The 15,483-nt window shown below is 45.2% G+C and overlaps 1 protein-coding gene across 1 annotated transcript in view; it reads right to left on the bottom strand.

The window, feature by feature from the left end:
* LOC124720151 (probable cationic amino acid transporter) overlaps positions 1-15,483 on the bottom strand; it is a 444,710-nt gene that overhangs the window by 117,316 nt on the left and 311,911 nt on the right. Inside the window, exon 6 of the mRNA XM_047245457.1 lies at positions 10,012-10,195. Within this exon, the coding sequence (XP_047101413.1) occupies positions 10,012-10,195 (184 nt within the window). The remainder of the gene's footprint in view (positions 1-10,011; positions 10,196-15,483) is intronic.

Raw genomic sequence — 15,483 nt, 5'->3', positions numbered from 1 at the left:
CGCTTACTTTCCATGTTACAGCTCATTTTAGTTTCGTCAGTATGTACTGTACTTCCTCGATTCACCACCAGTTGGCCCAATTGAAGGAAGGTAATGTTGACTCCGGAGCTTGTGTTGACATGCGACTCATTGCTCTACAGTACTAGCATCAAGCACATCAGTACGTAGCATCAACAGGTTAGTGTTCATCACGAACATGGTTTTGCAGTCAGTGCAATGTTTACAAATGCGGAGTTGGCAGATGCCCATTTGATGTACCGATTAGCACGGGGCAATAGCCGTGACGCGGTACGTTTGTATAGAGACAGATTTCCAGAACGAAGGTGTCCCGACAGGAAGACGTTCGAAGCAATTGATCGGCGTCTTAGGGAGCACGAGGACACCTGCAACGGACGAGGCAATTCTTCGTGCAGTTGACGATAACCCTAATGTCAGCGTCAGAGAAGTTGCTGCTGTACAAGGTAACGTTGACCACGTCACTGTATGGAGAGTGCTACGGGAGAACCAGTTCTTTCCGTACCGCGTACAGCGTGTGCAGGCACCATCGGCAACTGATTGGCCTCCACTGGTACACTTCTGCGAATGGTTCATCCAACACTGCGTCAATCCTCATTTCAGTGCAAATGTTCTCACAATCAACATGTGTGGGCTGACGAGAATCCGCACGCAATTGCACAATCACGTCATCCACACAGATTTTCTGTGAACGTTTGGGCAGGCATTGTTGGTGATGTCTCGATTGGTCCCCATGTTCTTCCACCTACGCTCAATGGAGCACGTTATCACGATTTCATACGGGATACTCTACCTGTGCTGCTAGGACATGTGCCTTTACAAGCACGACACAACATGTGGTTCGTGCACGATGGAGCTCCTGCACATTTCAGTCCAAGTGTTCGTACGCTTCTCAACAACAGATTCGGTGGCCGATGGATTGGTAGAGGCGGACCAATTCCGTGGCCTCCACGCTCTCCTGACCTCAACCCTCTTGACTTTCATTTATGGGGGCATTTGAAAGCTCTTGTCTACGCAACCCCGGTACCAAATGTAGAGACTCTTCGTGCTCGTATTGTGGATGGCTGTGATACAATACGCCATTCTCCAGGGCTACATCAGCGTATCAGGGATTCCATGCGACGGAGGGTGGATGCACGTATCCTCGCTAACGGAGGACATTTTGAACATTTCCTGTAACAAAGTGTTTGAAATCACGCTGGTACGTTCCGTTGCTGTGTGTTTCCATTCCATGGTTAATGTGATTTGAAGAGAAGTAATAAAATAAGCACTAACATGGAAATTAAGCGTTTCCGGACACATGTCCACATAACATGTTTTCTTTATTTGTGTGTGAGGAACGTTTCCTGAAAGTTTGGCCGTACCTTTTTGTAACACCCTGTATATCTTTTGCTGCCCTATGTGATCTAAGTGAAGGGGTTGCACATTTTTTACAGCACTGTGCTGAATTTCTGGTCATGGCACCAACATGTGTGATGAGAAGAGAACACGATATCTACATGTCTCTAAAATAAGGGTTACATTTTCCAGAACAAAAGTCTGTTTCATTCGAAACATTCCTGACAAAACAGTGCAGGTACTTAACATATCGCCCCTTTAATTTTTGGGGTACTGGGCCTCAACAATTAAAAAAGAACCATTATACGATCGCTTTGCTGTCTGTATCTGTCTGTCTGATTCTTAAGAACCCCTTTCCTTTCGAATGGGTAGACATGTCAGGTTCAACTTTATGTTACATGTTTTCTTAGCGGTGTAAGAATTCTTCTAAGTGCCGGCCGGGGTGGCCGAGCGGTTCTAGGCGCTACAGTCTGGAACCGCGCGACCGCTACGGTCGCAGGTTCGAATCCTGCCTCGGGCATGGATGTGTGTGATGTCCTTAGGTTAGTTAAGTTTAAGTAGTTCTAAGTTCTAGGGGCTGATGACTCAGATGTTAAGTCCCATAGTGCTCAGAGCCATTTGAACCATTTGCTGTTGTTGTTGTTGTGGTCTTCAGTCCTGAGACTGGTTTGATGCAGCTCTCCATGCTACTCTATCCTGTGCAAGCTTCTTCATCTCCCAGTACCTACTGCAACCTACATCCTTCTGAATCTGCTTAGTGTATTCATCTCTTGGTCTCCCTCTACGATTTTTACCCTCCACGCTGCCCTCCAGTACCAAATTGGTGATCCCTTGATGCCTCAGAACATATCCTACCAACCGATCCCTTCTTCTTGTCAAGTTGTCCCACAAACTTCTCTTCTCCCCAATCCTATTCAATACCTCCTCATCAGTTATGTGATCTACCCATCTAATCTTCAGCATTCTTCTGTAGCACCACATTTCGAAAGCTTCTATTCTCTTCTTGTCCAAACTATTTATCGTCCATGTTTCACTTCCATACATGGCTACACTCCATGCGAATACTTTCAGAAATGACTTCCCGACACTTAAATCAATACTGGATGTTAACAAATTTCTCTTCTTCAGAAACGCTTTCCTTGCCATTGCCAGCCTACATTTTATATCCTCCCTACTTCGACCATCATCAGTTATTTTGCTCCCCAAATAGCAAAACTCCTTTACGACTTAAGGCGTCTCATTTCCTAATCTAATTCACTCGGCATCACCCGATTTAATTTGACTACATTCCATTATCCTCGTTTTGCTTTTGTTGATGTTCATATTATATCCTCCTTTCAAGACACTGTCCATTCCGTTCAACTGCTCTTCCAAGTCCTTTGCTGTCTCTGAGAGAATTACAATGTCATCGGCGAACCTCAAAGTTTTTATTTCTTCTCCATGAATTGTAATACCTACTCCGAATTTTTCTTTTGTTTCCTTTACTGCTTGCTCAATATACAGATTGAACAACATCGGGAAGAGGCTACAACCCTGTCTTACTCCCTCCCCAACCACTGCTTCCCTTTCATGTCCCTCGACTCTTATAGCTGCCATCTGGTTTCTGTACAAATTGTAAATAGCCTTTCGCTCCCTGTATTTTACCCCTGCCACCTTTAGAATTTGAAAGAGAGCATTCCAGTCAACATTGTCAAAAGCTTTCTCTAAGTCTACAAATGCTAGAAACGTAGGTTTGCCCTTCCTTAATCTTTGTTCTAAGATAAGTCGCAAGGTCAGTATTGCCTCTCCATTACGTCCCATAAATGTTCAGTGGCATTGCTATCGGGCAATGTGGGTGATCAAACCATTTGTTTGAAACGTCCAGAATATTATTCACATTAATCGCGAACAGTAGTTTGCCTGTACCATGCTGCACTGCCATCAATAAACATTCCATCGTTGTTTGGGAACATGAAGTCCATGAATGACTGCAAATGATCGGTTCAGTTGGCCCAGAGGACCGAGTCTATTCCATGTACACACAGCCCACACCATTATGGAGCCACTATCAGCCTGCACAGTGCCTTCTTGGCAATCTGGGTCCATGGTTCTGCGGCGTCTGTGCCACAGTCGAACCGTATCATCAGCTCTTACCAACTACAATCGGAGCTCATCTGACTAGGCCGCGGTTTTCCAGTCGCCTAGGGTCAATGATGGAAATAAAAGAAAGGTTCAGGAGTGGAATTAAAATACAAGGTGAAAGGATATCAATGATACGATTCGCTGATGACATTGCTATCCTGAGTGAAAGTGAAGAAGAATTAAATGATCTGCTGAACGGAATGAACAGTCTAATGAATACACAGTATGGTTTGAGAGTAAATCGGAGAAAGACGAACGTAATGAGAATTAGTAGAAATGAGAACAGAACGAAACTTAACATCAGGATTGATGGTCACGAAGTCAATGAAGTTAAGAAACTCTGCTAGCTAGGCAGTGAAATAACCAATGACGGACGGAGCAAGGAGGACATCAAAAGCAGACTCGCTATGGCAATAAAGGCATTTCTGGCCGAGAGAAGTCTACTACTATCAAATACCGGCCTTAATTTGAGGAAGAAATTTCTGAGGATGTACGTCTGGAGTACAGCATTGTATGGTAGTGAAACATGGACTGTGGGAAAACCGGAACAGAAGAGAATCGAAGCATTTGAGATGTGGTGCTACAGACGAATGTTGAAAATTAGGTGGACTGATAAGGTAAGGAATGAGGAGGTTCTACGCAGAATCGGAGAGGAAAGGAATATGTGGAAAACACTGATAAGGAGAAGGGACAGGATGATAGGACATCTGCTAAGACATGAGGGAATGACTTCCATGGTACTAGAGGGAGCTGAAGAGGGCAGAAACTGTAGAGGAAGACAGAGATTGGAAAACGTCAAGCAAATAATTGAGGGCGTAGGTTGCAAGTGCTACTCTGAGATGAAGAGGTTAGCACAGAATAGAATTCGCGGCGGGCCGCATCAAACCAGTCAGTAGACTGATGACCAAAAAAAAAAAAACAAAAAAAAAAAAAATAGGGTCCAAGGCAAGGGTCTGCAGGCGATGTCGTGCTGTCAGTAACGGCACTCCCGTCGGTCGTCTGCTGCCATAGCTCACTAACGCTAAATTTCGCTGCACGTGGTAGCCGTCCGGTCTAGGGCACCTCGCCATGCTTCACGCGGCTCTTTCCGTCGGAGGTTCTAGTCCTTCCCCGCGGGCATGGATGTTTGTGTGTTGTCCTTACCGTAAGTTAGTGTAACTTCAATGAAGTAGTGTGTAAGCCTAGGGACTGACGACCTCGGCAGTTTGCTCCCACAGAAACTTACTACAAATTTCCAATTTTTCCAAATTCCGCCGCACTGTCCAAACTGATATGTTCGTCATACGCCTGACATTGGTTCAAAAATTATTGAAATAGCTCTGAGCACTGTGGGACTTAACATCTGAGGTCGATAGTGCCCTAGAACTTAGAACTACTTAAACCTAACTAACCTAACGACATCACACACATCCATGCCTAAGGCACGATTCGAACCTGCGACCGTAGCGGTCGCGCGGTTCCAGACTGTAGCGCCTAGAGCCGCTCGGCTACACCGGCCGGCGTTTATGAGTTATTTCACGCAGTGTTGCCTGTCTGTTAGCACTGACAGCTGTATGGAAATGCTGTTGTCCTCGGTCATTAAGTGGAGGCCGTCGTCCACTGCGTCGTCCGTGGTGAGAGGTTATGCCTGAAATGTGGTACTCTCATCACACTATAGACAATGTGGCCCGCGGAATATTTAACTCCTAAATGATGTCCGAAATGGAATGTCCCATGCGTCTAGCTCCAACTATCATTTAGCGGTCAGAGTCTGTTAATTTATGTCGTGTGGCGACAACCATGTCGGACACCTTTACACATCAATCGCCTGAGTAGAAATGACACCTCCACCAGTTTGGTGTCCTTTTATACCTTTTGTACGGGATATTACCGCCATCTGCATACAGGGTGGTCCATTGATCGTGACCGGGCCAAATATCTCACGAAGTAAGCGTCAAACGAAAAAACTACAAACAATGTAACTCGTCTAGCTTGAAGGGGGAAACAGATGGCGGTATGGTTGCTCCGCTAGATGGCGCTGCCATAGGTCAAACGGATATCAACTGCGTTTTGTTTAAAACTAGGAACCCCCATTTTTTATCACATATTAGTGTAGTAGGTGAAGAAATACGAATCTTTTAGTTGGACCACTTTTTTCGTTTTGCGATAGATGGCCCTGTAATAGTCACAAACGTATAACTACGTGGTATCACGTAACATTCCGCCAGTGCGGACGGTATTTGCTTCGTGATACATTACCCGTGTTAAAATGGACCGTTTACCAATTGCGGAAAAGGTCGGTATCGTGCTGATGTGTGGTTATTGTGATCAAAATGCCCAACGGGCGTGTGCTATGTGTGCTGCTCAGTATCCTGGACGACATCATCCAAGTGTCCGGACCGTTCGCCAGATAGTTACGATATTTAAAGAAACAGGAAGTGTTCAGCCACATGTGAAACGTCAACCACGACCTGCAGGAAATCATGATGCCCAAGTAGATGTTTTAGTTCCTGTCGCGGCTAATCCGCACATCAGTAGCAGACAAATTCCGCGAGAATCGGAAATCTCAAAAACGTTGGTGTTGAGAATGCTACATAAACATCGATTGCACCCGTACCATATTTCTATGCACCAGGAATTGCATGGCGACGACTTTGAATGTCGTGTACAGTTCTGCCACTGGGCACAACAGAAATTACGGGACGATGACAGATTTTTTGCACGCGTTCTATTTAGCGACGAAGCGTCATTCACCAACAGCGGTAACGTAAACCGGCATAATACGTACAATTGGGCAACGGAAAATCCATGATGGCTGCGACAAGTGGAACATCAGCGACCTCGGCGGGTTAATGTATGGTGCGGCATTATGGGAGGAAGGATAATTGGCCCCCATTTTGTCGATGGCAATCTAAGTGTGCAATGTATGCTGATTTCCTACGTAATGTTCTACTGATGTTACTACAAGATGTTTCACTGCATGACAGAATGGCCATGTACTTCCAACATGATGGATGTCCGGCACATAGCTCGCGTGCGGTTGAAGCGGTACTGAATAGCATATTTCATGACAGGTGGATTGGTCGTCGAAGCACCATACCGTGGCCCGCACGTTCACCTGATCCGACGTCCCCGGATTTCTTTCTTTGAGGAAAGTTGAAGCATATTTGCTATCGTGATCCACCGACAACGCCTGACAACATGCGTCAGCGCATTGTCAATGCATGTGCGAACATTACGGAAGGCGAACTACTCGCTGTTGAGACGAATGTCGTTATACGTATTGCCAAATGTATTGAGGTTGACGGACATCATTTTGAGCATTTATTGCATTAATGTGGTATTTACAGGTAATCACGCTGTAACAGCATGCGTTCTCAGAAATGATATGTTGACAAAGGTACATGTATCACATTGGAACAACCGAAATAAAATGTTCAAACATACCTACGTTTTGTATTTCAATTTAAAAAACCTTCCTGTTACCAACTGTTCGTCTAAAATTGTCAGCCATGTGTTTGTGACTATTACAGCGCCATCTATCACAAAGTAAAATAGTGGTCCAACTAAAACATTCGTATTTATTTACCTACTACACTAATATGTAATAAAAAATGGGGGTTCCTATTTTTTAAAAAACGCAGTTGATATCCGTTTCACGTATGGCAGCGCCATCTAGCGGGCCAACCATAGCGCCATCTGGTTTCCCCCTTCAAGCTAGACGAGTTTCGTTCTGTGTAGTTTTTCCGTTTGACGCTCATTTCGTGAGATATTTGGCCTGGTCACGATCAATGGACCACCCTGTATATGCATATTGGTGACGTATGACATTCTCCGTGAAAGGTTTGTTGGATTCCTTTCATGTTAATTTTTTAAAACTGTTGTCATTTACAGCACACATTCCACTTCTAAATTTACTGTGGTGTTTCTGACTATCTGTGAGGAGACTGAGCAGTGGAATGTGTTACTTTTACACATAATCAAGAACGATCTGTCACACTACTACACTTTAAAACACAGTTTATATGTAATTCATGTCACACAGTCTCATAGGGAACCTACATCTGCTTTCTTTCTTTTATATACTGTATATGATAAGATACTGTCATCCCCCTTCCCTTCTGTGTGAGAGGATGAATGAGCAAATGCATTTCTGGTTGCATGCTTGATGGTAGCAGACAAGCCTGTCTGCTAGACAACAGTAGGACCAACGTCGGAACAGGTAGCTACGCTTTCTAAAAGCAGAGAGGTTTCTATTCTTAGTATGGTCCTGTCCGTCCGTTGTCATGTTGGTATAGGAAGCTGCCTCTCTGGTCACTTCCGTTTGTATTTGTGAGCCACCCCTCAGGAAGGGACCAGGTCAGTCGGTCCGCGGCGAGCGTCTGAAGTGGTAAGATCTCCGGCTAAGCGCGTGTCTGCTAAGTCCGTAGGACAATGGATTTCTTAAGTTCAGCCTAACTGAAAACTTAATACCTTGATTTCAGATTTAGCTCTAAAATACCTAATGCTATCTTAAATTGCAGCGTAGTGTAATTCTCGTGTGAAGTTCATATTATTTTCCGGTTGTTGCTTTGTCATTACTTTGTGAGTAAAGTGGAACCACGTGTTGATCAGTAACTCTAACTAAGTTCATCAATCTTAAATGTGAATGCTTGTGTGATTATAACGTCTCGTCTTGACAATATTTTACAATATAGCAACTTTTCTTTATGTTCAACCCACGTGGGGTGTACTTTGTGAGACCAGTACCACGTGCTTATACAACTGTTTGACCCACCAGGTTAATAGTAAGACGATAGTAACCAGTTCGAGGTTTTTCTTTTGTAAATTGCGTTTCGATGTAATTTATTTTAATTATCAAAATTATTGTGGAGTTACACTCTTTGTGTAAACCAAGTTGACCACGTGTAGCATGTGGTGTAATCGTCAGAGCAGCCCTCGGCTATTCTTTTTGGGAAGATTTCACAGAGAGTTAGCATGAATTTAGTATACCAGTGTGTGGTAATTACATGACGGACAGGATTGCGCTACGAACGTAACTTCTTCGAGTGAAATTGAATCGGTTGGTTGTGGTTAATTTCCTCTCGCATATGTTTCAACGTTCTTCGTGTGTTATTTTATGAATGCAGTGTTGTATGCAGTCTCCCAATCTTGACTCCATATTTGATGTGTTCCATAAGATTACAAACTCACATTTTTACAATCCTAAATAAGGCACCAGTTTAGTTATGAATCAAGTTTAATATGCTGAAAATTTAACGGAACAATGATCAATGTTAAAATAAATGTCCAAATATAAACTGATTTATTTCTTTTTATTTAAATTATATATATATATATATATATATATATATATATATATATATATATATCGCCGGTTGTCGTAAGATGACTATTAAAAGATTATAATTAATGTTAGTTTGGTTGGCAATTTGGTATACTAGACTGGATACCTGGTGAAACAGTTGCTCACAAGGGAACCTCACCATCGCACCACCCTCAGATTTAGTTATAAGTTGGCACAATGGATAGGCCTTGAAAAACTGAACACAGATCAATTGAGAAAACAGGAAGAAGTTGTGTGGAATTATGAAAAAAATAAGCAAAATATACAAACTGAGGAGTCCATGGGCAAGGTAGGCAACATCAAGGATAGTATAAACTCAGGAGCACCGTGGTCCTGTGGTAGCGTGAGCAGCTGCAGAGCGAGAGGTCCTTGGTTCAAGTCTTCCCTCGAGTGAAAAGTTTACTTTCTTTATTTTTGCATAGTTATTATCTGTCCGTTCGTTAATTGACGTCTCTGTTCACTGTAATAAGTTTAGTGTCTGTGTTTTGCGACCGCACCGCAAAACCGTGCGATTAGTAGACGAAAGGACGTGCCTCTCCAATGGGAACCGAAAACATTTCATCGCAAGGTCATAGGTCAACCGATTCGTCCACAGGAAAACACGTGTGATATATTCTATACGACACTGGTGACGGCATGTGCGTCACATGACAGGAATATGTTGTCGACCCACCTAACTTGTACACTTGGCGAATGGGTGAAAAGATTCTTCTACCTTGCCCGATTTAGGTTTTCTTGTGGATGTGATAACCACTCCGAAAAAGTGATGAAAACATAAGAGTTTGTCACATAAACAGAAAATAAAAAATTAAACTTTTCACGCGATGGAAGATTTGAAGCAAGGACCTCTCGCTCTGCAGCTGCTCACGCTAACCATGTGACCACGGCGCTTCTGAGCTCGTATTATCCTTGATGTTGCCTATCTTGCCCATGAACTACTCAGTTTGTATATTTTGCTTATTTTTTCACCGTTCCACAGAAGTTCTTCCTGTTTTCTCAATTGATCTGTGTTCAGTTTTTCAAGGCCTGTCCACTGTGCCTAAATCTGAGGGGAGTGCGACGGGGAGGTTCCCTTGTCAGTAATACAAGGTTAAATTCCCCAGATAGCTCACAGCTTTTAAACCGCTTTTATCGTTGAATATGAGCACCGCTTTCAGAACTACATAAAGCATCAAAATTACAACCGGTTCAGGTTTCGGTGAGATACGCACCGGAAGATGAGTCCGTCCTGGGCCATGGCGTAGACGATGCGCGGCATGGGGAACATGGAGCCGAACATGGAGACGGTGAGTCCGGCGAGCGCGCCCACGGCCACGATGCACTTACACTTGTAGGCGCCCACCTGGCCGAACATCTCGACCAGCGCCGAGTCGGCGTCCACCTTGTTGTACGGCACTGCGGGCACACCACACGGGCCGTGCTCAGCACGCGCTCCAAGGGGGCTGGAAAACTGCGCAGCTCGCGCCGGTACATAACACAGCAAAACAGGGGCCGTCTGCACAATACACAGACCAGCGGTGGAAAAGGAATTCTGTCTCTTAATAAAATAAAAAAAAAAAAAAATAAAAAAAGAGGTGTGTTGGTGCATGCCAAAGTAGTAAGTAAGTGTGCAGACGTGCTAATGGTGACTGCGTGTTGAAAATGGCCCAAATAACACATATTGATGACGTTATGAGGCGTAGAATACTAGGGCGACTGGAGGCTGGTCAAACACAGCAGGTCGTAGCACCTCCGTGTGCCACAAACTGTGATCTCGAGATTATGGCAACGATTCCAGCAGACAGGAAACGTGTCCAGGCGCCACAGTACTGGACGTCCACGGTGTACAACACCACAAGAAGACCGATATCTCACCATCAGTGCCCGCAGACGGCCACGGAGTACTGCAGGTAGCCTCGCTCGGGACCTTACCACAGCCGCTGGAACAGTTGTCTCCAGACACACAGTCTACAGACGACCGAACAGACGTGGTTTATTCACCCAGAGACCTGCAAGGTGCATTCCACTGATGCCTGGTTACAGGAGAGCCCATAAAGCCTGGTGTCAAGAACACAGTACATGGTCATTGGAACAGTGGTCCCAGGTTATGTTCACAGAAGAGTCCAGGTATAGTCTGAACAGTGATTCTCGCCGGGTTTTCATCTGGCGTGAACCAGGAACCACATACCAACCTCTTAATGTCCTTGAAAGGGACCTGTATGGAGGTCGTGGTTTGATGGTGTGGGGTGGGATTATGATTGGTGCACATACACCCCTGCATGTCTTTGACAGAGGAACTGTAACAGGTGAGGTGTATCGGGACGTCATTTTGCACCAGTATGTCCGCCTCTTCAGGGGTGCAGTGGGTCCCACCTTGCTCCTGATGGATGACAACGCACGGTCCTACCGAGTGCCATCGTGGAGGAGTACCTTGAAACAGAAGGTACCAGGCGAATGGAGTGGCCTGCCTGTTCTCCAGACCTAAACCCCATCGAGCACGTCTGGGATGCTCTCGGTCGACGTATCGCTGCACGTCTTCAAACCCCTACGACACTTCAGGAGCTCCGACAGGCACTGGTGCAAGAATGGGACGCTATACCCCAGCAGCTGCTCGACCACCTGATCCAGAGTATGCCAACCCGTTGTGCGGCCTGTGTACGTGTGCACGGTGATCATATCCCATACTGATGTCGGGGTACATGCGCAGGAAACAGGGGCGTTTTGTAGCACACGTGTTTCGGGACGGTTTTCTTAACTTATCATCAATACCGTGGGCTTACAGATGTGTGTCGTGAGTGTTCCCTATGTGCCTAAGCCATTAGCGCCAGTTTTGTGATGTGTGTCGTGAGTGTTCCCTATGTGCCTAAGCCATTAGCGCCAGTTTTGTGCAGTGCCACGTTCTGTGGCACCACATTCTGCAATTATGTTATTTTAGATGTGTGCTTGAACAACTCACTGTCGGAAACAGCGAACTCTCGAGTTACTCCGGTAGGTAGCAGCAGTGTATGCGGACTTCAGTTCTACTAAAAATGGTGTCGGGAGAACAGAAAGCGCTTTGTGTTCTACTGTTCAGCGTGACTTTCGTATTAGGTACGGTGTAGATCCTCCTACAGCACAGAGCATTAGACGATGGCATGGAACAGTTCCCAGAAACAGGTTGTTTAAAGGCAGATCGCCGGGCCGTCCCCGAGTATCTGACACATACGTAGAACGCATCCAACACAGTTTCACGAGGAGTCCGCAGAAATCCGTTCGCCGTGCAGCTCGACAGCTCAAGGTGCGCCCGAAGTCCGTCTGGCGTGTGTTGCGTCGACGTTTACACACGAAATCGTACACAATTCAGCTACTGCAAAGATCTTCGTGAAGATGACAAACAACAGCGTCTGCAGTTCTGTAAGTCCGTTCTTGGCAACTTGGAGGATGACAGTTTTCTCCCGCGCTTAGTGTTCAGTGAAGAGGCAACATTCTATTTAAATGGAAAGGTGACGCGTAGTAATATGAGAATATGGGGTATGGAACAACATGAGAGGGACTCTCCAAAATTTAATGTCTTGTACAGTTTCATGGGAAAATGCGTACCGTCCGTTTTTCTTTGCCGAGAACACTGTTACAGAAAGCACATATCTCGATGTGCTTCAGAACTTTCTTTCCCCACAGTTGGAGACGGATTCGAACGACTTCATTTACCGACAGGATGGAGCACCGCCGCACTGGCATCTGGAGGTGGAGGAATTTTTAAATCCAAGGATTACTGCACTATGAATCGGTCGCACTGGACCAAATGATTCAGCCTTACATTACTGGCCTCCAAGGTCACCGGACCTGACTGTATGTAATTACTTCTTGTGGCGGTTTACAAAAGACTGTTCACGTGCCTTTGTTACCAACAACAATGAATGAACTGAGAATTCGCATAACAGCAGCTGTGGAAGCTGTAACTCAAGACATGCTTTCTGCAGTGTGGGAACAATTTGAATACCGCACTGACGTATCCCGTGCATCTAAAGGGGGGCATATTGAACACCTATGAAAAGGTATGAGAAAAAGCTTTTTGAGTTTCCTGTTCATCAAAAAACAAAATTCATTGTATATGTCATAGTTTCTGAAATGTAGACGTGCCAAATCGGATGATTCTTTTTGATACACCCTGTATTTTGATCATACCGTCTGTTTCACAATCCATCTTACACACTTCTGGAGCTTGTAGAGGGGACTTAGTAGATCAAGTTTAACACAGGAAGCCATGTCCCGAAACGTCACCAAGCGCTACAGAGCATCAATGTTATAGGCGCCGTTGCCTGTAAATGTATGTATACAGGGTGTTACAAAAAGGTACGGCCAAACTTTCAGCCGGCCGCGGTGGCCGTGCAGTTCTAGGCGCTCCAGTCCGGAGCCGCGCTGCTGCTACGGTCGCAGGTTCGAATCCTGCCTCCGGCATGGGTGTGTGTGATGTCCTTAGGTTAGTTAGGTTTAAGTAGTTCTAAGTTCTAGGGGACTAATGACCACAGCAGTTGAGTCCCATAGTGCTCAGAGCTATTTGAGCCAAACTTTCAGGAAACATTCCTCACACACAAATAAAGAAAACATGTTATCTGGACATGTGTCCGGAAACGCTTAATTTCCATGTTAGAGCTCATTTTAGTTTTGTCTGTATGTACTGTAATTCCTCGATTCACCGCCAGTTGGCCCAATTGAAGGAAGGTAATGTTGACTTCAGTGCTTGTGTTGACATGCGACTCATTGCTCTACAGTACTAGCATCAAGCACATCAGTACGTAGCATCAACAGGTTAATGTTCATCACGAATGTGGTTTTGTAGTCAGTGCAATGTTTACAAATGCGGAGTTGGCAGATGCCCATTTGATGTACCGATTAGCACGGGACAATAGCCGTGGTGCGGTACCTTTGTATCCAGACAGATTTCCAGAACGAAGGCGTCCCGACAGGAAGACGTTCGAAGCAATTGATCGGCGTCTTAGGGAGCACGGAACATTCCAGCCTATGACTCGCGACTGGGGAAGACCTAGAACGACGAGGACACCTGCAATGGACGAGGCAATTCTTCGTGCAGTTGACGATAACCCTAATGTCAGCGTCAGAGAAGTTGCTACTGTACAAGGTAACGTTGACCACGTCACTGTATGGAGAGTACTACGGGAGAACCAGTTGTTTCCGTACCGTGTACAGCATGTGCAGGCACTATCAGCAGCTGATTGGCCTCCACGGGTACACTTCTGCGAATGGTTCATCCGACAATGTGTCAATCCTCATTTCAGTGCAAATGTTCTCTTTACGGATGAAGCTTAATTCCGACGTGATCAAATTTAAAATTTTCACAATCAACATGTGTGGGCTGACGAGAATCCGCACGCCATTGTGTAATCACGTCATCAACACAGATTTTCTGTGAACGTTTGGGCAGGCATTGTTGGTGATGTCTCGATTGGGCCCCATGTTCTTCCACCTACGCTCAATGGAGCACGTTATCATGATTTCATACGGGATACTCTACCTGTGCTGCTAGAACATGTGCCTTTACAAGTACGACTTAACATGTGGGTCATGCACGATGGAGCTCCTGCACATTTCAGTCGAAGTGTTCGTACGCTTCTCAACAACAGATTCGGTGACCGACGGATTGGTAGAGGCGGACCAATTCCGTGGCCTCCACGCTCTCCTGACCCCAACCCTCTTGACTTTCATTTATGGGGGCATTTGAAAGCTCTCGTCTACGCAACCCCGGTATCAAATGTAGAGACTCTTCGTGCTCGTATTGTGGACGGCTGTGATACAATACGCCATTCTCCAGGGCTGCATCAGCGCATCAGGGATTCCATGCGACGGAGGGTGGATGCACGTATCCTCGCTAACGGAGGACATTTTGAACATTTCCTGTAACAAAGTGTTTGAAGTCACGCTGGTCCGTTCTGTTGCTGTGTATTTCCATTCCATGATTAATGTGATTTGAAGAGAAGTAATAAAATGAGCTGTAACATGGAAAGTAAGCGTTTCCGGACACATGTCCACATAGCATATTTTCTTTCTTTGTATGTGGGGAATGTTTCCTGAAGGTTTGGCCGTACCTTTTTGTAACACCCTGTATAGGGTGATTCCATGATGATGTTACAAACTTTTCATGCTGATGGAGAAGGACAAATGTATCAATTTGAGGTCAGGCTCCCTGTAACGCAAACGAAGGTGTCGAGAGTTATAAACGAAAACCGTTTTGATACCTCTGACAGTGGAATACATATACCTGTACTGTTGTTGCTAAAGTTGTGGCTAGGCAACTTTCAGAGATGATGATAATATGGAGAAAAAGAACAAAATATGGGCTCTAAAATGCATACCTGAGGAGATACGACCACTTAGTCATCTTCGCTACTGTGAAACCCATCTCCCCTATTGAACAAGTGGCCACAGCTCTTAATGTAGGCTGTTACGGTCACAGGTTCGAATCCTGCCTCGGGCATGGATGTGTGTGATGTCCTTCGGTTAGTTAGGTTTAAGTAGTCCTAATTTCTAGGGGACTGATGACCACAGCAGTTGAGTCCCATAGTGCTCAGAGCCATTTGAACCATTTTTTTCTTAATGCAGGCATGTTAGATCCCGTGTTTACTCGACACTTATTATTGTTGTGGTCGGTACCACCCTCTCTGAAAGTTGCCTACCCTACAATTTTAGCAATAACAGTGCCAACACAC

This window comes from Schistocerca piceifrons, chromosome 11, assembly GCF_021461385.2.
Source record: "Schistocerca piceifrons isolate TAMUIC-IGC-003096 chromosome 11, iqSchPice1.1, whole genome shotgun sequence".
NCBI lineage: Eukaryota > Metazoa > Arthropoda > Insecta > Orthoptera > Acrididae > Schistocerca > Schistocerca piceifrons.
This window is presented reverse-complemented; position numbering and strand designations above follow the sequence as displayed.